Source organism: Hevea brasiliensis, chromosome 5, assembly GCF_030052815.1.
Source record: "Hevea brasiliensis isolate MT/VB/25A 57/8 chromosome 5, ASM3005281v1, whole genome shotgun sequence".
Taxonomy (NCBI): Eukaryota; Viridiplantae; Streptophyta; class Magnoliopsida; order Malpighiales; family Euphorbiaceae; genus Hevea; species Hevea brasiliensis.
Genome location: NC_079497.1, coordinates 111,378,027 through 111,399,708, shown reverse-complemented (window position 1 = coordinate 111,399,708; position 21,682 = coordinate 111,378,027). Strand labels below are relative to the sequence as shown.

The window sequence follows — 21,682 nt, the reverse complement described above, 5'->3', positions numbered from 1 at the left end:
AGCAACCGACTTTTTGGTTGCTAAATTAATTGTAAATAGTAATCAATTTAAAAAATTATTGTAAAATTACAAAATTAAAAATACCAAATTTTTTGCAACTAATTATGTTTCGGTTGCTAAATTAGTCACTACTAGTAATTGATAATTTTTATTAAAAATTTATTTTTTTTAAGTTTAATTAATTTAATAACAGATTTGATTATCGGTTACTATTTATAACCAGACTCATTGGAATTGATTAAATCAGTTGTTAAATTGATTAGCAACTAATTTTAATGGATTAACAACCGATTCGATCAGTTGCTAACTGTCACGACCCAACCTATGGGCCGGACCGGCACTAGGACCTGGGCCAGCTTAAAGCCCCCGAGGCCCGTAGTAAGCCTAACTGTTCATTAACCCAACTCTAAGGCCCATTGGGCCCAATTTCAATAAAACAAACGGACAGAGTCCGGCCATAAAATGGACTTTCCAACGGGGAGTTTTCGACTCACCCGACCTGTAAACACAATAAACAATCCATTGGGGAGCTCAGCTCACCCTCCACATACTCATCAACATAATAATAAATGGGAGCTCAGCTCTCTCATCCAATCCATCAAAACAGACTTAAAATATTAAGTTTACAGGTCCAACATGAATATAATATTACAGACCAAATTCAAATAATTACTGCTAACACATGCGGAAATTCTAGGAGTAATTAAAATTACACAATATTGATAAACAACCTGCGAGGTAGAAAAGCAGGTTAACCCAGAACAAAATATCCTCCTGTGGCCTGTAAAAATTTTTGAACAGGAGTGAGCGTTCGACTCAGAGAGTAAAATATCAATCTTAACTATAATCTCTATAACTATCTGAAACTAATGCAACCTGTAGAGTGAAATGCAACATACACAACATTTTCACATCATAACATCAAAAAGGTAATTTGGAGCACTCACACACCCTGTAGTATCAATCATAACATATGGGAGCTGATCCCTACGACTCTCTTAAATCCAACTTTGGTGCGGCCGAATTACTCAAGCTCGGACTTCCACTTAATAACCAAATCGAGGGTCCCAGCGAATTACTCAAGCCGTGACTACCCCTCGAAGGAACGGGTCCCAGCGAATTACTCAAGCCGTGACTACCCCGTCCTATCCATAGTCCACACCACATCACACGCATGCCAACGCACGCACACTGCTCCAAATTACCACAACAACATCCATGGTACATCAACAGTTATGAATGCAACATAAATCGTGCCTAGAGTTTAACTACATAAATATATACATATAAGTGATGCATGGGCATGCTGAACATATAATAATATCGAAATTATAATTAAAATTAATATTTTACTCACAAACTTGACGACAAATTACTGTGGCGGCTGGACGGAGGAAGAAGGCTGTCCCGGCTCACCTGACAATTACATTACATCTATTTAATAAATTTGACTCAATACAAACAAAGAAAAATATCAAGTACGTCCTAAGTCGTGTAAAATCCGTGAGTCTCCCCTATACCTAGGACCTACCCAACCTGAAAAAGGGCTAAAAACGCACTTCTATATTCACAATCCATATATCAACAGTTCAATCATATCACACAGCCCCTCCTGGGCCCATCAAATCAATCATCCATCACAGTATGTAATATTTCAATTTAGTCCTTATAATTGACCATTTTTGCAAAAACTGCCCAAACAGGCTCTAAAAATTATAAAACTTTGCCCCGCGGTCCTTAGCAATATTACTAAGCTATTGCAAAAAGAATCGTAATTTTCTGAGCTACCACGAATATTTTATGGATTTTTAATCCTATTTAAGCACTAGAAAATTACGAAAAAGCAAGGTTCGGGTTTACCTTTGCCGATTCCGACTTCGGGAACGCGCTCGAAATGCCTGACAATGGTGGGGTAGCCAAAACCTCGATCCAATTCGGAGACTTTTCCGATGGTAGTGCATGCGTAGGAAATTCAGATCCGGACAACTGTCGAATTTCCGCGAATTGAGGATACCTACACGAAGCCCAATAATAATATATAAAAAATCAGGGGTGTTACATTCTTCCCCCCTTACAGAAAATTCGTCCTCGAATTTTACACAAGGCAGAATAAAAGCACATGATTATACATTGAACAGATAAGGGTACTTGCTACGCATGTCCCGTTCTAACTCCCAGGTGCACTCTTCCACTGACTGACTTTTATTTAACTTACTGCTTATTAACTTCTCTTTCTCTACCTATTTAGGTAGTCCGCAATACCATCGCACACCTTCTAACATTTACTCATTATTATTGTATTCCATACCTCCATCACTTTTCTTACTAATGTGGTCCCATTTTGGGTTTTCCATCCTTGTCATTCTCCTTGCCAAGAATAACACTTAGCCTATCCTATATCTTAACTTTGTTCCGTTTATTATGCGCTCTTTAGGTTGTCCTTTCATTTATTTCCTTTGTCTTACCCAAAATAGAACTTGACTATTCTATCCCTTGTTCCATTCTTCTTCCTAACATAATAGCTGTACTTGCTAACTATATCTTTCAGAGTCTCTATCGCGTTATCATATGTCTGTGCTACTCAGATTTGGTCCTTTGACCACTCTAGCTAGTACTTCCACTAGCATTTAGATTATATTGCATCTGCAATCAATTGCCCAAACTTTCATTCTGCACTTTCTTTATCCATTGGCCTTCTGTGATTTATCTTCGCTAATTTATTACTCTTAACACTATTATAATTAGATTATACTATTGTTTTGAATAATTTGAAATTAGAAAGGAACTCAAAGAAATTACATCATACTTTTATTGTATGATCTCTATTCTTATCCTTTAGCTTACATAATACCCTTACTACCTCGAGGCGATTCTGCAGTAATTTTATTTATTATTATTATTATTATTATTATTATTATTATTATTATTATTATTATTATTATTATTATTATTATTATTATTATTATTATTATTATTTTCCATGTTTACTCAATTCCAAAACTTAAGATTTCGGGCACCCAAACCCGTCATCCAATTCAAAGGATTTACATCCATCGTGATCGATTATATATGATTCCTATAATGGAACTTGTATCCTCTCCGGGATACCCAAGCCAACTACTCTCTACCACACTCTACGGTCCCATCCGGGACACTATTCCATAAGTCATCATTATCGTAATAACCTTGATCCATTACGAAAAGATAGGACTATATCCTAACTTGCTGCAACAAAAGGTACTACATCTACCACCTTGCCTGAACCATGTCAAGTTAATGACTCTTTTATCATATCATAGCTCTATAAATCATCAATTCATAGTTTCGACCTTCTCTAGGTAGTAGAGTTGTACTTTATTCCATACTGATACACACAAGGTATACTATTCTCACTCTATAAGTGTCACCTTTACTTTGCAACTAGTCCGAAACCTGCAGTCCGATGGCAACTCTTGATGTAACTCTAGCTCATCTTTGGGCTAATCGAGTCACCGACTCTAGTTATCACCCAACCGTGACCTTTCAATATTCTAACTCTAGACTCTTAGCCAGAGTTCCCAACTCCTCTGCAAATATAGAACTCGCTCGGCATAATCGTACCAAAGCGAAGCCATCTCAAACACCCTCATTATGGAGCACCACGGGGATGCACGCAGCTCTACACAATAATCTCATATCGATCATGTCTGCGACTACAGAGCGGACATCGAGAACATTGTATAGTTACTACGATACGTCTGACGGACTAGGTCTCCTAATTTCTTATCTCTCCGAATCTTCTATTATCACAAACTTATTACATTTGGGTCATCTACCGATGACCGCCAAGAGTGGTATCCTCATCCTTATCTAGGGCAACTGTACTTTTAAGACTCACTTTTATGTACTCGTGTCTTACACGAAATGGGCACACCATTTAAACCCATACTGACAAAAATATAACATTTCTTGGAGTACGTATCCTCATGATAGATCTCACATGTCTACTAACTCTATTTCACATTTCTGTGTACTCCACGAAAATCAAGACACTAACTGAGGTAATCTTATATTTCCCGAGGTATAACGTAGAATCTAGAAACAAAGAATTACAGGAAAAGACGAAACAGAATCCTATACTCCGCATGTGACTCCTAGTAGACTCTTCCCAACACTTAGATAATTTTTCCCTATGAATCTGGAGCCTAAGCTCTGATACCACATTTGTCACGACCCAACCTATGGGCCGGACCGGCACTAGGACCTGGGCCAGCTTAAAGCCCCCGAGGCCCGTAGTAAGCCTAACTGTTCATTAACCCAACTCTAAGGCCCATTGGGCCCAATTTCAAGAAAACAAACGGACAGAGTCCGGCCATAAAATGGACTTTCCAACGGGGAGTTTTCGACTCACCCGACCTGTAAACACAATAAACAATCCATTGGGGAGCTCAGCTCACCCTCCACATACTCATCAACATAATAATAAATGGGAGCTCAGCTCCCTCATCCAATCCATCAAAACAGACTTAAAATATTAAGTTTACAGGTCCAACATGAATATAATATTACAGACCAAATTTAAATAATTACTGCTAACACATGCGAAAATTCTAGGAGTAATTAAAATTACACAATATTGATAAACAACCTGCGAGGTAGAAAAGCAGGTTAACCCAGAACAAAATATCCTCCTGTGGCCTGTAAAATTTTTTGAACAGGAGTGAGCGTTCGACTCAGAGAGTAAAATATCAATCTTAACTATAATCTCTATAACTATCTGAAACTAATGCAACCTGTAGAGTGAAATGCAACATACACAACATTTTCACATCATAACATCAAAAAGGTAATTTGGAGCACTCACACACCCTGTAGTATCAATCATAACATATGGGAGCTGATCCCCTATACAGCTCTCTTAAATCCAACCTGGTGCCAGCGAATTACTCAAGCTCGGACTTCCACTTAATAACCAAATCGAGGGTCCCAGCGAATTACTCAAGCCGTGACTACCCCTCGAAGGAACGGGTCCTAGCGAATTACTCAAGCCGTGACTACCCCGTCCTATCCATAGTCCACACCACATCACACGCACGCCAACGCACGCACACTGCTCCAAATTACCACAACAAAATCCATGGTACATCAACAGTTATGAATGCAACATAAATCGTGCCTAGAGTTTAACTACATAAATATATACATATAAGTGATGCATGGGCATGCTGAACATATAATAATATCGAAATTATAATTAAAATTAATATTTTACTCACAAACTTGACGACAAATTACTGTGGTGGCTGGGCGGAGGAAGAAGGCTGTCCCGGCTCACCTGACAATTACATTACATCTATTTAATAAATTTGACTCAATACAAACAAAGAAAAATATCAAGTACGTCCTAAGTCGTGCCGAAAATCCGGCAGAGTCTCCCATATACCTAGGACCTACCCAACCTGAAAAAGGGCTAAAAACGCACTTCTATATTCACAATCCATATATCAACAGTTCAATCATATCACACAGCCCCTCCTGGGCCCATCAAATCAATCATCCATCACAGTATGTAATATTTCAATTTAGTCCTTATAATTGACCATTTTTGCAAAAACTGCCCAAACAGGCTCTAAAAATTATAAAACTTTTCCCCGCGGTCCTTAGCAATATTACTAAGCTATTGCAAAAAGAATCGTAATTTTCTGAGCTACCACGAATATTTTATGGATTTTTAATCCTATTTAAGCACTAGAAAATTACGAAAAAGCAAGGTTCGGGTTTACCTTTGCCGATTCCGACTCCGGGTACGCGCTCGGGACGTCTGACAATGGGGGGGTAGCCAAAACCTCGATCCAGTTCAGAAACTTTTCCGGTAGCGGGTCTGTCTGGCCGGAAATTCACAGATCCGGACAACTGTCGAATTTCCGCGAATTGAGGATACCTACACGAAACCCAATAATAATATATAAAAAATCAGGGGTGTTACACTAACTCTAATTTTTTTTTGGTAGTGTTTTGTATAGTTGGATATTTTAAATATATTAATTTTATAATTTATCTATTTTTAATTAGTAATAATTATGTAATTTATGTAGTAACGTTAATTTATTATATTAAATATTATGGCATATGTAATTTTTTTTAATAAATCATTTGTACTATTTAACTTTTTATAATTTATAAGTACTATTTTATTCATATATAACTTAATTAGTCATAATGAATTACACTTTCTCACTTACATAAAAAGTTTTTAAATTTTTATTAAATTTATTCATTTATTTATAACTAAAAACTTATTATGGTATATTAATTATAACGTTTAATTATATATAAATTATTATTGATACGGGTTAAAGATATACACCCTACAAAACGATAACAATTAGCACTTCTAGCTCTTCCATGAGATTCCTACTTGAGAGTTCCACAATAAAAAAAGGGAAAGACTCCATCTAATTTTGTATTTCTTGCTCTAACTCTGCAAATGTGAAAGATATTATCGATTCCGATACTTGCATTCCCAAAAGACATTGATCTAACTTGGGCAAACTATATATTGAGCTAATCAAAACCTATCTTGAGTGAGAGAACAATGAGTACTTAAAAAATAGCCAACTACAAAGACCGATTCATATAAGGGCAAAGAGATGAGCCATATGCTAATTGTTGATGTGACATAAAGCATTTTGCAAATAAATGAAATATATATTGAATGCATTTTGCAAATCGAATTAAATTAAAATAATTAAAAATTTTAATTAAGAAATAATATATTGATATAATTGATTATAAATTATATATAAATATAAGTGTAATTATATAGTGATATACATAATTATGTATAATATAATAAAATTTTTGAGTGATATTGTTTACTTCCTAAATTTTATATAGTTCTTTTGATTTTAATTCTACTTGATTTAGCTCGCGAGAATTAAGAATCTTTAAAAAGCTTATTAATCGACTAAAATATCATGTATCACTCTATGTTTATTTTTTTATTTTGTTTCAAAAATACATGTGCACGTATATACACACATATATATAATTTAAATTATAAATATCTATCCTTTAATATTTTAATTTTATTTTGATATGAAAATAATGTTCTTTTCATTAAAAATAAAAATTTAAACTTAAATAACAAGTATATAGGTTTATTAATATTATAAAATTTGAAATTAATTATACTTTACATTTTATAACCATTTTTTATATAAGGGTAAATTACTATTATGTGACTTTATAATGTCAAAATTAATCATGTAGTCATTATATATATATATTTTTTAAAGTCAAGTAAAATGTTCCTCTATTTTATAAAATCAAATGATTTAGTCATTTTGTTTAAATTTTTTTTGACAAAAAATTTAGTGGAAAAGGAAATGTTCAGATTATTCCCAGTCTACGTTGCACACTCAACTCTAAAAAAAAATGGCACACTTAACCACACGCTGACTCATCTTCCCCAGCGTCCACCATCCCTTACTTACTTGGCCCACACAGAGGCCCTTCGCCATTCCTTGCTCACTCCTCAACACACACACACACCGAGTTCCCCATTCACATCCCACCGATTCCCCTTATTTCAAGCTTCACCTCACCATTTTTCAGTGGAGCTGCCTATTTGTACTATTCGGCAAGAATCACAATGACTCCACCACCTCTAGCTTAACACAACACTAGACCTCTCATTCCCCATGCCTTACTGTTGTCCCAAAATAGTTCAAGAGGGGAGTGAATTAGACTTTAATAATTTTTCGGCCCTTACTTGTAGCCTAATGGAAAATTGTGACTTTATTTAACTAGGTATTTCTTAATATATAATGACAGTAATATGTATTTCAATAAAGTGTTCCTCAGTTGCAATTCAAACTTTAATAAATATTTATAGCTATCATAACATGCATAACAAAATATTCAATTAATTTCTCATCATACTCATAAATCCTCAAATATACCAACTAAATATATTCAATCAACATTCAAGGTCATGTATAAAAATTAAATTGCATAAAAGTAAAGAGGTTAAGGTTAGAGAGATCAAACACGATGATTTTTATAGTGGTTTGACTTAACTAGCCTACATCCACTCTCTCAAAGAACCCTCTTTGAGTCTTCTCTCCATTATTTGCTCTTTTAAAGGCAAGAGACCAAAAGCCCTTTACACTTTTTCAACACCAAGCTTTTACCAAGGCAGCTTGAACCTTTGACAAGTGTTATCTCAAGCACTTACTCTCTCTCAAGCTTCAATAGGTGCTTGTACAATCTCTCTTAAATGCAACTTAATGTTTTAACACTAACTCTTACTCAATACAAATCAAACTATAAAGAAGAGATGAGTTGATTTGCCAATGGTAGCTCAAAGTCTTTAAAGCTCTTAAATGAAAGCAATAAATGAAAAATCAAAGTTGGAGTTCAAATGTAAGTTTTCATCAAGTATAAAATGAAGTAAAGAAGGTGTATTTATAGTCCCAAATCATTTTAGACCGTTTGAAATCTTTTTGGAACGTTATACACACTGCTCAAGGCAAAATGGCCATTATTTTGTCTTTTTGTGCGAAGTTGAGCAGCTCTGATCATTTAGTAAACTAATGAAATTTTGGCAACAGCAGTAAACTAGTTAGTAAACTAATATTTTAGCAAACATATTAGCAAACTAATTTTTTAGCAAAGCAGTTAGCAAACTAAATCAACAGCTGCATGTCTCAACTTGTAATATTAAAAAAACAAAGATTTAGACCTTAAGAAGAAAAATAAGTTCCAATAGCAGTATCCAAGGTCATGACGAGGAAAAGTAATTAGAAAATAAAGTTTCATTTTTGAGCTCCATTCGACTAAACTCTCATCTATTCTTTTCACATAAGACCTAAGACTCAATCTCTACCTCTATGACTTTCATACCTTTACTTTGAGTCTTGGCTTACATAATCTTGTCCTTTCTCATCTTTGACTTGAGATACCTTTGAGTACTCTTCCTCCTTAGATGCAACTTCAAAAATTCTTTAGGAATAAGAAAAGGAATCTACGCATCACTCTAAAGTTGAGTTAGATAGATTCTGTTTGAGTTTTGTTATCATCAAAATCAATGCTCATTTTGAGCTACACGGAGTCAACAATCTCCCCCTTTTTGATGATGGCAAAACTCAATTGAATCATCAATCAAGAAACAATAAAAATGAGTGCAAGATTATGTATATCCAAGCAAGTTATTATGCAGAAAAATGCTCTCCCTAAATATATGCACATAACTTCTAAGACATTTATGAGCTATACAAAAACTCCCCCTGAGTTTATGCTATAAGGCATGTTCACAAGATATTCACAATATTCTCAAAAAAAAAATATGCACATAAACATGCTTCCATTTGTCAAAGTATAAGCACATATCCATCCTATCAAAGTATAAACATATATCCATCCTATCACATATCCATCCTCTCAAAGTATAAACACAAGTATAAACACATATCCATCCTATTCTCCCCCTTTTGTCATCATCCAAAAAGGAAACAGGAGAGATTAACCCAAAAAGAATCAAGTTAGCCCAAAGTTAAACGCTGTAAGCTAAACAGTAGCAAACTAAAAAGGCAGTCAACAATAGTAGCAAACAGACTAGTAAACTAAAAATGCAGATGGGAAACTAAAAATCCAAATTATGCGCTAATCATTTAAGTCTGTTGCTCCTGCGAGTGGCATTGAAAGGCACCATCTTTTTCCTGGTGGGTTTAGCAACAGGTGGCTGAGAACCTTGGTCAGCCAACTGGTCATGCTTCTGTGCTTTATCTTCATCAGATGGTGGTTGAAGGGCAGCAGCTAGGGATTGGTATGGATTTGACATGGTAGATTTAGATCTTTTTCTACTCTCTTAGCTGGAGGTGCAGCAGCTGCAGATAGTTGAGATGGAGCACTATCTTGGTGATCCTTGAGAGAGGCTGCCTTCTGCTGTGTAGAGGCAGCTGCAGGTTCTAGAAGTGGTTCACTCTGAGGTTCAACAGCTAGCTCACCTTCAGGTTCTACAACCTTTTCACTATCATGCTCAATAGGGACATCAGTTGTAGGACCAACTTCAAGTTCAGCAACCTGTTCACTAGCATGTTCAACAGGGGCTTCAGCTGCAGGTCCAATTTCAGATTCAACCACTTGTTCACTTTCATGTGCCACAGCAGCTAGAGACTCACCAACCTTATTACCTTCACCCCTATCAGTACCATGAGCAGAGACTTGAGTAGCTGGAGATGAGGCATCATTTGTAGGTACAGCAGTTCCAACTTTGGTTGGGAAACCAGTTTCCTTGGCCTGCTGAAGATCCACAAGTAGCTTCTTCAATTCCTCATTTTGAGTAAGCAAGTGACTCACTTTGTAATCAACCACATCCACAAATTTTCTCAAAAGTTCAATGGACTGATGGGTTTACTAAATTGCTCATTAATAGCAGTTTTTAGCCCTTGAAGCTCACTCATAAACTCATTTGTAGAATCTGAACCAACCTTAACTGAGGAAGAACCACATTTTTCAAACTTTTTCTTTCTTCCATCAGTGTCAGAGTGAATTTCTCTAAGCACAATCAAATCAGTCCTAGAACTTTCTTTAGAGACATTTATATTCAGCTCTTTAAACAAAGCAGTCAAGAGATGTGCATAAGGCAATTTTCCAACCCCATAAGCTTTGCACATATTCTTGAAAATCAAATAAGCCAAATTCATCCTTACTTTGTTAACAATGTGCCACATGATGCACATGTCCAGGTAACTCAAATAACCATAGCTGCCAGACTTAGGACAGAAAATGTAGTTCACCATACTGTGAATGATTTTAATATGTTGAAAAGCTTTTATGCTAGTGGACTTTTCATTTGTGGCAGTGTTGGCAGGGAAGACTTCATTTTCAAACTCAGTCAAATTAAAGCCTGGAACCCTAGCAACATCTCTATGAGTGGAGATTTTATTTCCATCATTAGGCAAGTTCAAATCTTTAGCAATCATCTCAACAGAAACAACATACACACTATCATTCAAAACAACTTCAAACTTGTCTTCATCATCAATTGTTCTTAGAGTTCTATAAAAGTCTTGAACCAGTCTAGGGTAATACGCATTCGTACACTCACAAACAGTCATCCATTCTTGAAACTGAAAAAGTTCTTTGAATTGAAAATTTACCTGACCAAAGTAATCCCATTTGATGAATTTACAATCAAGCAGTGCTTTATCCACTGAACCCGAAGATTGGGCAACGCCTTTTTTGCATTGGGTATCAATCCCGCCCATTTTTCTCCTCTTTTTCTTTTCTGGTGCCGATACAGTAGGTTCGACAACCTTAGATGGGTCAGAGGATGCACCAGTTGATTCAGGTTCAGGTGAGTTCTTCTTTTCTTTCAATTTCTTTCGTAATGCAGTGACAGGGAGATCGTCAGATGCAGATGAGGATGACGAAGCAGCAGCAGCAGCTGGGGATTTGCGTTTAGTGCGAGCCATCGAAAAAAAAAAATGGTGAAATCTAAAATGGCTTTTGGGGCAGTGATGAATGAAGAAGAGAAGAGAGATGAGCGGTCTGATGAAAATGGGTTAGTTTTGCCAGAAAGAAAATTTTTGGAGGTGTAATGTCGTAAACCAATGCAGAGGAGAGAGGAAAAATGGGTGACGGTTTCGTGTAACAGGGGTTTTAAGTTTTCTTGAGTCCCGCGCTTTTCTATTCTAGTGTACTTTATCTGAACTTATTTCCCCCCCTTTTTTTTTTAATTTCAAATATATCTATCTATCTTTACATGCACATATATATATTTCTACATGTCTGACACAGCACTGAGAATGTGATACCAAGTGTGAATAGATAAGTGCATTGCTGGACACGCAGAGAGTTTCAAGCACAATCACTTTTTGGTTTGAAATTTGAACAGTACACGATATAGCAAACTAATTTTAGTCACGCAAAATTAGCATACAACTTAGTAAACTAATTTCTCGTGTACGCAAACAAGTTAGCTAATGTTCTTTAGAGTTTTCTCAGCAAACTTATATCACTTCAAATCACTCACACATTGGATAATATGCAGATATATTACTATGACTTAAATTTCAAGCAAGTAGTTCACACATACCAATTTCCCTTTTAATTTTACAAAAGGTTTCCTCATTAAGTGGTTTTGTAAAAATATCAGCAAGTTGATTTCAGAGGCAACAAATTCTATTTTGATATTTCCATTTTGAACATGATCTCTAATAAAATGATGTCTGATCTCAATATGTTTTGTTCTTGAATGTTGGACTAGATTTTTGATCAAGTTTATGGCACTTGTGTTGTCACACCTAATTGGAATAAGATTATATTTTAAACCAAAATCTTCCAATTGTTGTTTCATCCATAAAATTTGAGCAACACAACTACCAGCAGCTATATATTCTGCCTCAGCTGTAGATAAAGCTATTGAAGTTTGTTTCTTACTGTGCCAAGAAACTAGTGCAAGACCAAGAAATTGACAAGTACCTGAAGTACTTTTTCTATCCAATCTACTTCCAGCAAAATCGGAATCACTATAACCAACAAGATTAAATGATTCACATTTTGGATACCATAAACCAATTGAGTATGTGCCAATGAGATATCTAAAGATCCTTTTAACTGCACTTAGATGGGATTCTTTTGGACATGATTGAAATCTTGCACACAAGCAAACACTAAAGTGTATGTCTGGTCTAGATGCAGTAAGGTACAAAAGAGAGCCAATCATACCTCTATAAAGCTTTGTATCTACTTCTTTACCTTTTTCATCATTGTCCATTTTAATTATTGAACTCATAGGAGTGCCCATGCTCTTCAAATCTTCCATTTTAAATTTCTTTAGCATATCCTTGATGTACTTTGATTGATTTATGAAGATGCCATCTTTCATTTGCTTAATTTGAAGTCCAAGGAAGAATGTGAGCTCACCCATCATGCTCATTTCAAATTCATTCTGCATAATCTTAGAAAATTTCTTGCAAAGAGATTCATTAGTAGCACCAAAAATTATATTATCAACATAAATTTACACAATGAGCATATCATCATGTTGCTTCTTAACAAAACGTGTTGTGTCCACTTTGCCTCTTTGGAAATCATTTTGTAAAAGAAATTTACTAACCCTTTTATACCATGCTCTAGGAGCTTGTTTTAAACCATATAAAGCTTTAGTAAGTTTATAAACATGATTTGGATGCTCATGATTTTCAAAGCCTGGAGGTTGTGCAACATACACTTCCTCATCAATATAACCATTTAAAAATGCACTCTTGACATCCATTTGATAAAGCATAAAATCCTTGTAACATGCAAAGGCACACAACATTCTAATAGCTTCAATTCTAGCAACTGGAGCAAAGGTTTCATCAAAATCAATCCCTTCCTCTTAGTTGTAGCCTTGAGCCACTAGTCTAGCTTTGTTCTTAACAACATTGCCTTTTTCATCTATTTTGTTTCTAAAAACCCATTTAGTACCAATAATTGAATGATCTTTTGGTTTAGGCACTAAATTCCAAACTTTATTTCTCTCAAATTGATTTAGTTCTTCTTGCATGGCAAGAATCCAACTTTCATCATTTTGAGCATCTTTAAAACATTTAGGTTCAATTTGTGAAACAAAAGCAACATTACCAAAATATCTTCTCAATTGTGCTCTAGTCATCATCCTCTAAGATGGATCATCAATAATGTATTCTTGGGGATGATTTCTATGGAATCTCCATTCTTTAGGTAAATCTTCATGTTGGGGCTCATTTACTTGTAATTCTTCCAAATTTGGCATTTCTTCATTGATTTGATCTTCATTGGCATTATGGACATCTATTATGGTTTCTCCTTGAGTTTCTTCATCTTTGTCATCAATTTGTTCCATTTATTGACTTGATATTATATTTTCTTTTCCAAAAACCTCATCATTATTATCATCACAAACATTTTTCTTTCTGATAAAAGGGTTAGTCTCATCAAACAAAACATGAATAGTTTCCTCAATAACTAAAGTTCTTCTATTGAACACTCTATAGGCTTTACTCTTTGTTGAATACCTAAGAAAGATTCCTTCATCAGATTTAGCATCAAATTTCTTTAAGTTATACTTCTTGTTATTTAAAATATAGCACTTGCAACCAAATTCTTTGAAATATGAGATATTTGGTTTTCTTCCTTTCTACAGCTCATAGGGGGTCTTTTTCAAAATTGGTCTAATCAAAGCTCTATTCAACACAAAACAAGATGTATTAACAGCTTTAGCCCAAAAGTACTTTGGCAAATTATTTTCACTCAACATAGTTCTAGTCATTTCTTGCAAAGTCTTATTTTTCCTTTCTACTATCCCATTTTGTTGTGGTGTTCTAGGAGCTGAAAAATTATGGTTGATTCCATATTTATCACAATATTTCTCAAATAAATAATTTTCAAATTCAGTTCCATGGTCACTTCTTATAGATGTGATGCAAAATCTTTTTTCGTTTTGAACCATTTTACTAAAAGAGGTGAATTTTTCAAAAGTCTCATCCTTGTGAGCAAGGAAAAATGTCCATGTATATCTTAAATAGTCATCAACAATAACTAAAGCATATGACTTCCCACCAAGACTAGTAGGAGTTACGGGTCCAAATAAATCAAGATGAAGCAATTCTAATGGCCTAGTAGTAGACACAATATTTTTAGATTTAAAAGATGCTCTAGTATGCTTTCCTAGTGCACATGCTCTGCATTGAAATTTATTTTCATAATTAATCTTAGGAAGACCATTAAAAAGTTCTTTCTTAGACAGTTTTGAGAGTGTATGCATGCTTGCATGACCTAGTCTTCTATGCCACAAATAACTAGAGTTATCAAAAGATACTAGACATGTACCATGATTAGTTTCAAAATTATTCATGTCAAGCAAGTAAACATTATTAGATCTATTGGCAATGAACAATGTGTCATTATCTAAGTTATTGATTGTACATAGAGAAGAAGTGAACTTTACCTCAAAACCTTTATCACAAAGTTGGCTTACACTTAGCAAGTTGTATTTCAATCCTTCAACAAGCGACACATCTTCAATACAAGGTTTGGTTCCAATTGTGCCATTTCCAATTATTTTGCCTTTCCCTTTATCTCCAAATTTTACATGTCCTCCATCTTTCATTGTGATTTTTGAAAACTTGTCCTTTTTACTGGTCATGTGCTTTGAACAACCACTATCTATATACCATTTTTCACTTTCCTTCATCCCTTTGAAACAAACCTGAAATTTAATCACTGAGCTTTAGGTACCCAAGCAACTTTGGGTCCTTGGGGGTTAGTGACCTTAGGTAAGGTTCCCTTTGGCACCCATAACTTCTTTCTTAAGAAGACCTTTCCTAAGTGCACAAGAACTAATTATATGACCTCTTTTATTGCAATAATAACATGTAACATTAGGCAAGGAGGATGCAGATGCTTTAATGAAATGATTCTTATATTTACCATAGTTCATGAAACCATCAAAACCAATTCCATGCTTTTCATTTGAAATTCTTTGGTTTCCAAGAAGTACATCTAGAGTTTCTTTTTCTTTTGTAAATTTTGCCAAATCATTTGTCAAAGACTCTACTTTAGCTTCAAGAACTTTATTTTTCTCAATGAGCATTTCACAAGTTTCTTTTGATATTTTCAACTCTAAATCTAGTTCTTTAAACAAGGTAATTTGTCCTTTGTAAAATTCATTTTCTTTATACACATTGGACATGACAATATTTTGTGATCTCAATGATTCAATCTCTAAATTCATTTTAGTGCATTTTCTCTTGTAATTTCTATACTCATCATATACTCTAGCAAATGCAAGTTTAAGTTCTTCTACATTTGGAGATTCATAAGAGTTTACCTCATTGTCACTTTCTTCTTCCTTTTGTGAACTCTCGACTTTCTCTTCAAGTGCCATCATACAAAGAAGAGCAGTCTCTTTGTCACTTGATTCATCATTTGAAGATTCTTCACTGTTGCTCCATACTACTTTCACAGCTTTCTTGCTCCTATCTTCTTTTCCTTTCTTCTTTTTGAGTAATAGACATTTGGGCTTGATATGTCCAGGTTTGTGACACTCATAACATATAATTTCTTCTTTTGAATCCCTGAAATGTTTATCCTTGGGAGTATACTTTTTCAAGAATTTCTTGTATTTGCTTCCTCCCTTCTTGAAAGCTCTTTTGAATTTTCTTGCAAGCATAGCCATTTCATCATCATCATCACTTGAAGCACTTGAGTTGTCACTTGAGTAAGCTTTGAATGCAACTCCTTTCTTCTTATCTTCATCTTTGTTTGACTTAAGAGCAATGCTTTTCTTCTTTTTCTGCTCATTTTCAACTTCATGTTTCTTATATACCATCTCATGTGCAATGAGAGATCCAATGAGCTCATCATAAGTGAATGTTTTAAAATCCTTGGTATCTTGGATAACTGTAGTCTTTGCTTCCTAAGATTTTGGAAGTGATTTAAGTATTTTCTTCACAAGTTCAGCTTCCTCAATTCTTTTACCAAGTGCTTTGAGAAGATTTACAAGATCGGTAGACCTTGTACTCATATCCGCAATTGATTCTCTTGGCTTCATTTCAAATAGCTCATAATCTCGAATAAGAAGGTTTGCTTTGGACTCTTTGACGACATCAGTTCCTTCATAAGTAACTTCAAGCTTATCCCAAATTTCCTTAGCAGATTGACATCCTGAAATACGATTGTATTCATTAAGGTCAAGTGAGCAATGTAAAATATTAATAGCTTTAGCATTTATAGAAATTTTCTTCCAATCATTGTCATCATATTCATCTTCATGTTTTGGAACTTTTGTAGTTCCTGGACCATTCTTTTGAGGAACATGTGGACCATTTTTAATAATTCTCCATGCATCAATATCTACAGATTGTATGAAATTTCTCATTCTTACTTTCCAAAATGAATAATTAGTGCCATTGAAGAGTGGTGGTCTAGTGATTGAGTAGCCTTCAACTAATGGTGCGGGTATACCAGCAGTATTGCTAGATGAACCAGCCATTATGGATCACTCTAAGGTTGTAACACCCTAAGCAAGAGAGATAAGCTCTGATACCAATTTGTTGTCCCAAAATAGTCCAAGAGAGGGGTGAATTGGACTTTAACAATTTTTCGGCCCTTGCTTATAGCCTAGTGGAAAATTGTGGCTTTGTTCAACTAGGTGCTTCTTAATATATAGTGACAATGATATGTATTTCAATAAAGTGTCCCTAAGTTGCAATTCAAATTTTAATCAATATTTATAGCTATCATAACTTGCATCACAAAATATTCAACTAATTTCTCATCATACTCATAAATCCTCAAATATACCAACTCAATATATTCAATCAACATTCAAGGTCATGTATAAAAATTAAATTGCACAAAAGTAAAGAGGTTAAGGTTAGAGAGATCAAACACAATAATTTTTATAGTGGTTCAGCTTAACTAGCCTACATCCACTCTCTCAAAGAACCCTCTTTGAGTCTTCTCTCCACTATTTGCTCTTTTAAAGGCAAGAGACCAAAAGCCCTTTACACTTTTTCAACACCAAGCTTTTACCAAGGCAGTTTGAACCTTTGACAAGTGCTATCTCAAGCACTTACTCTCTCTCAAGCTTCAATAGGTGCTTGTATAATCTCTCTTAAATGCAACTTAATGTTTTAACACTCACTCTTACTCAAGCTTGTACAATCTCTCTTAACGCCCTGCGTCCGCGCCCGCGCCCCCCACCCCCTCCCCCCCCAAAAAAAAAAAAAAATACAACATCACATTAGCCCCCATTAAAACCTAGACCCATCAACACCAATAATTTCCTTGTTACCATTATCTTTCTTTGGGTCAAGAGGTGCGTAATAATCTTGTTGCAAATGGAGCTGTTGGGTTTGGTCATGTGGGGCTTAAGGGTTTTGATGGTTCCATAAGTTGTCACCTGTAATTGTTGAAATTATCATTGCTAGGGATTTTGAGGTTTATAAATAATAAAAAAAAAGAAAAAGAAGGGTTAGGGATTTAGGGAAGTAATTGAGACATACACATAGGAAGGAAGACGAGGGAAAGGGAGAGCAATGAGAGGGAGAAGGAATTAGGGGAGAATGAGAATATTTGGAGGATAAAAACATTTGTCCCTTATTGGTCCTAGGTATAGCTCATAAAAAAGTGAATAAAAAAAACTAAAGAGTTTACTTTTACAAAATAGGTGGATGTTTTGATTAGGATTATGCACAGTTCTTGAGGGGTTTCAAACAGAATTGAATATTAAATTGAATCGAATCAGAATTGAAAAGAACTATTATTGTAAGAATCAAACTAAATCGAAGTCATTTTACTATTTTGATTTGTTTATAGTTCTTCATCAAAAATCGGACCGAAACTAAACTGAATCAAAGAACCTATTTTATGTATATATATTTTTTATGTATTTTAGATATATTACATGTTTCAATAAAATTATATATATTATATGTAATTAAGATTGTTATATATATAATTTAATTTGTTATTAGTTATAAGTGTATATATGTAACCTAATATTAATTTTTATTATTTTTAATTATAAATACATTAAATTACTTTATAGTCATTAATTATCTTATTAAATCACCTTTTAATCATATAGTATATATTATTGTTAAAAATTATATAATTGAAAAATATGTATAAGATCATAGAATAGACATATTAAGATATATGTTATGAAGTGACTTAATTATGTATATGTTATTTCATAGAGTGAATAATGACCCACTCAAAATGTTAGTGGTACAATTTGAATAAAATATTTTGTGAGATATGTGATGAGAGTGGAGAGCATAGGTCAAAATAATATTTAAGAATTAGTGTTAATAATTGAATTCACTAAATATAAGATTACATTAGCTATCTTATTTTTAATTTAAAAATTTTTTATTTATAATCTATAAAATTTTTATAAATATTTACTATATTAAAATTAAATTTATTTTTAATACTTAGTATTGTGAATCAAAATTTAAATTAGTAAAAATTATACATTGTTCAATAAAATTTTAGCTTTAAAGAGTTTGATGAAAATATAATAAAAAATTTTCTAAAACAAAAAATTGTGTACTTTTGTACTTTTGGCTTAGGTTATATTAATCCTAACTCATATTATATTCATTGATTTGCTGTTATTTTATAATTTGAATTAAAATATTATATAATTTATCATATTAAAGATCGAGCATTTACTATTGTACCAAAAGTTTAAGCTTTTAATCGAGGTATAACTCAAACCCGAATTTAAGCAGGATGCTGGTTCACTGAGCTAAAATTATAGATATTTGGTGTTATTTTGTACTTTTATGTGAGAATTATTAATTGATTTTAGTACTTCTATAGAGTAAGTTATTATATTTATGTTACTTTATTGATATTTTATTTTGATATTAGTATTATTATTTTAATATTAATATTATTATTTTTCATAATATTTTATTCTTTTAAAATATATAATTATTTTTATTCTTTTAAAAAGAATACAATAATACTATAATTTTAAATATAAGAATTAATAGCTGAATTATAATAAAAATTAGAACTAAAAGCAGAATCAAAATTAGAATCGAATTAAAATCAAAAGCACTTAAAATTAAGTTGAAACCAAAATTAAAATTTAATTTCTCTTTTGGTTCAAAAAAATAAAAAAATTAAAGCACGATTTTGATTATAGATCTTACAAAAAAAACCAAATGGAAATCAAAACTGCACGGCTCTAATTTTGATTGGTTTTTAAAAAATATAGACTTAATTAATTTTAACACTTTACAATCCAATATATTATAATTTTGAATAACAGTTGTTAATATATTATGTTACAAAATAATTTTAATAAAATTATTATATTTATAGTATTATAAAATATAAATAATTCAAATTTCAACATAAAACATTTGATAAAACTAGAACATTCAAAATTGATGAAATTTTTTAATTAATTTAAAAAGCCATTATCCAAAAAAGACCAAATGGAAATCAAAGCGCCATCCGGCGAATCACCCGCCGTGAACACTCATCCCAGCCACCGAACGAATCCTAGGAAAAGTCAAATATGCCCCAACTCTGCACTCTGCACTCTGCCCATACTAAATCACTCTGCGATGGTTTGTTTAGTCCTTCGCACAAGGACCTGCGCATTTACCACTCTTCATTTCTCTCTTCGAAGTCCTTATCTAAAACACTAAACTAATCTTAAAAATCCACACCTCAAAACCCTGATTACCTCTTGCTATGCAATCAAAAGCTATGACGAAGGAATTTGCGGTGCCGCCTGTTATTTTTCCTTCCGGCGGCAACCCCGCGGTCGGTGGTGCCTCCAACACGCAGCAACCCCGGGTTCCAACTGCACCGTTTCAGCCTCCAAGACCTTCAAACTCCGGAATCCCCTTCATGTCATTCGAGATTGGTTCTGCTACGACCGCACCATACGGCGTCGGTCCCATCGGCGGTGGGCCTACTGCGTCCTCCGCCGGTGCGAACTTCGACGAAGAGGAGCCACTCCTCGATGAGCTCGGCATACATCCTGATCAAATCTGGAGAAAGACGAAATCAATTATGAATCCATTCCGCGTCAATCCCACTGTCCACAAAGATTCGGATCTATCTGGCCCATTCTTCCTTTACTTCTCTCTTTGCTTATTTCAATTACTCGCCGGGAAATTCCAATTTGGTGTTATTTTGGGCTGGATAGTCGTATCGTCGATTTTTCTATATGTGGTGTTTAATATGTTGGCCGAAAGGAATGGCAATTTGAATCTGCATACTTGTACTAGTGTTCTTGGCTACTGTTTGCTACCGGTTGTGATGTTATCGGCGATATCTCTTTTCATGCCACCGGGCGGGCATATCAGCTTCATAATCGCTGGGGTTTTTGTCATTTGGGCAACTAGGGCTTGCACGAATCTAATGGTGGCTGTGGCTGATGGAGGAGAGGAACATCGTGGATTGATTGCGTACGCTTGTTTCTTGATCTATACTCTGTTTTCGTTGCTTGTTATATTTTAGTGATAATAATGTACGATTTGAAATTGGTATTGAATTTTTTGTTTTGTTGTTTAAAGAAATTGTAGTTTTGGTTGGATTTGTTTTTCCGCCCGTTACAGTTGATCATAAATCTAATGTTCGCTGACTTTTGGTATCATGATTTGTGGTCAACCGATATTGTAGAGATGAAAAATACCTGAAACTGACGCGTTAATGTGGGCACGCATTTTTCCCTCCCGCGGTACTAGTTCGTTTTCTTACTTTTGAAATTAGAATGTGTACTGTAGTGAGCACAAAATTCATACTCTACTGAAAGCAGATATTGACAGGTTGATCATTTGTTCTTTGCCAGTTTTGTTACTTTTGTTGTGTGAATTAGTCTGTGAGAGCTTGGATTATAAACTCACTGAATAATGAATTAATTGGATATGCAATATACGATAATACAAATTTATGTGAGTGTAGTGAACTGGTCTCATATTCTTGTGAGGAGGCTGTGTCTTGTTCATGTTTGGTAGGATAAATCAAGTAGCTGTCCATGTATAAGTAATTTGTTATGCTTAATTTTCATGTCTTGTTGCAGCAAGAGTAATTAGTTGCCTAAATTTTCCGATCCCTTCCCTTGCAAGTGCTGTCTGCTGTTTGTTGGTGTATTGAATAACTGAACATATTAAGTTTGATGCTGAGTTGGGGA

At 34.2% G+C, this 21,682-nt stretch overlaps 1 protein-coding gene and 2 long non-coding RNA genes across 3 annotated transcripts; 1 reads left to right on the top strand and 2 right to left on the bottom strand.

The window, feature by feature from the left end:
• Positions 1-432: 432 nt before the first annotated feature.
• LOC131180283 (uncharacterized) lies at positions 433-1,416 on the bottom strand. Its single transcript, XR_009149063.1, has 2 exons — positions 1,358-1,416; positions 433-781 (listed from the first exon to the last, which is right to left on the bottom strand). It is a non-coding gene; the product is annotated as an uncharacterized LOC131180283 (long non-coding RNA).
• A 2,420-nt stretch (positions 1,417-3,836) lies between these two features.
• LOC131180282 (uncharacterized) lies at positions 3,837-5,813 on the bottom strand. Its single transcript, XR_009149062.1, has 3 exons — positions 5,763-5,813; positions 5,256-5,314; positions 3,837-4,677 (listed from the first exon to the last, which is right to left on the bottom strand). It is a non-coding gene; the product is annotated as an uncharacterized LOC131180282 (long non-coding RNA).
• Positions 5,814-19,988: 14,175 nt separating this feature from the next.
• Positions 19,989-21,145, top strand: LOC110634365 (uncharacterized). The gene has a single exon (XM_021783335.2). It carries the CDS (start codon positions 20,236-20,238, stop codon positions 21,007-21,009), a length of 774 nt encoding a protein of 257 aa, XP_021639027.2. The 5' UTR covers positions 19,989-20,235; the 3' UTR covers positions 21,010-21,145.
• Positions 21,146-21,682: the final 537 nt, after the last annotated feature.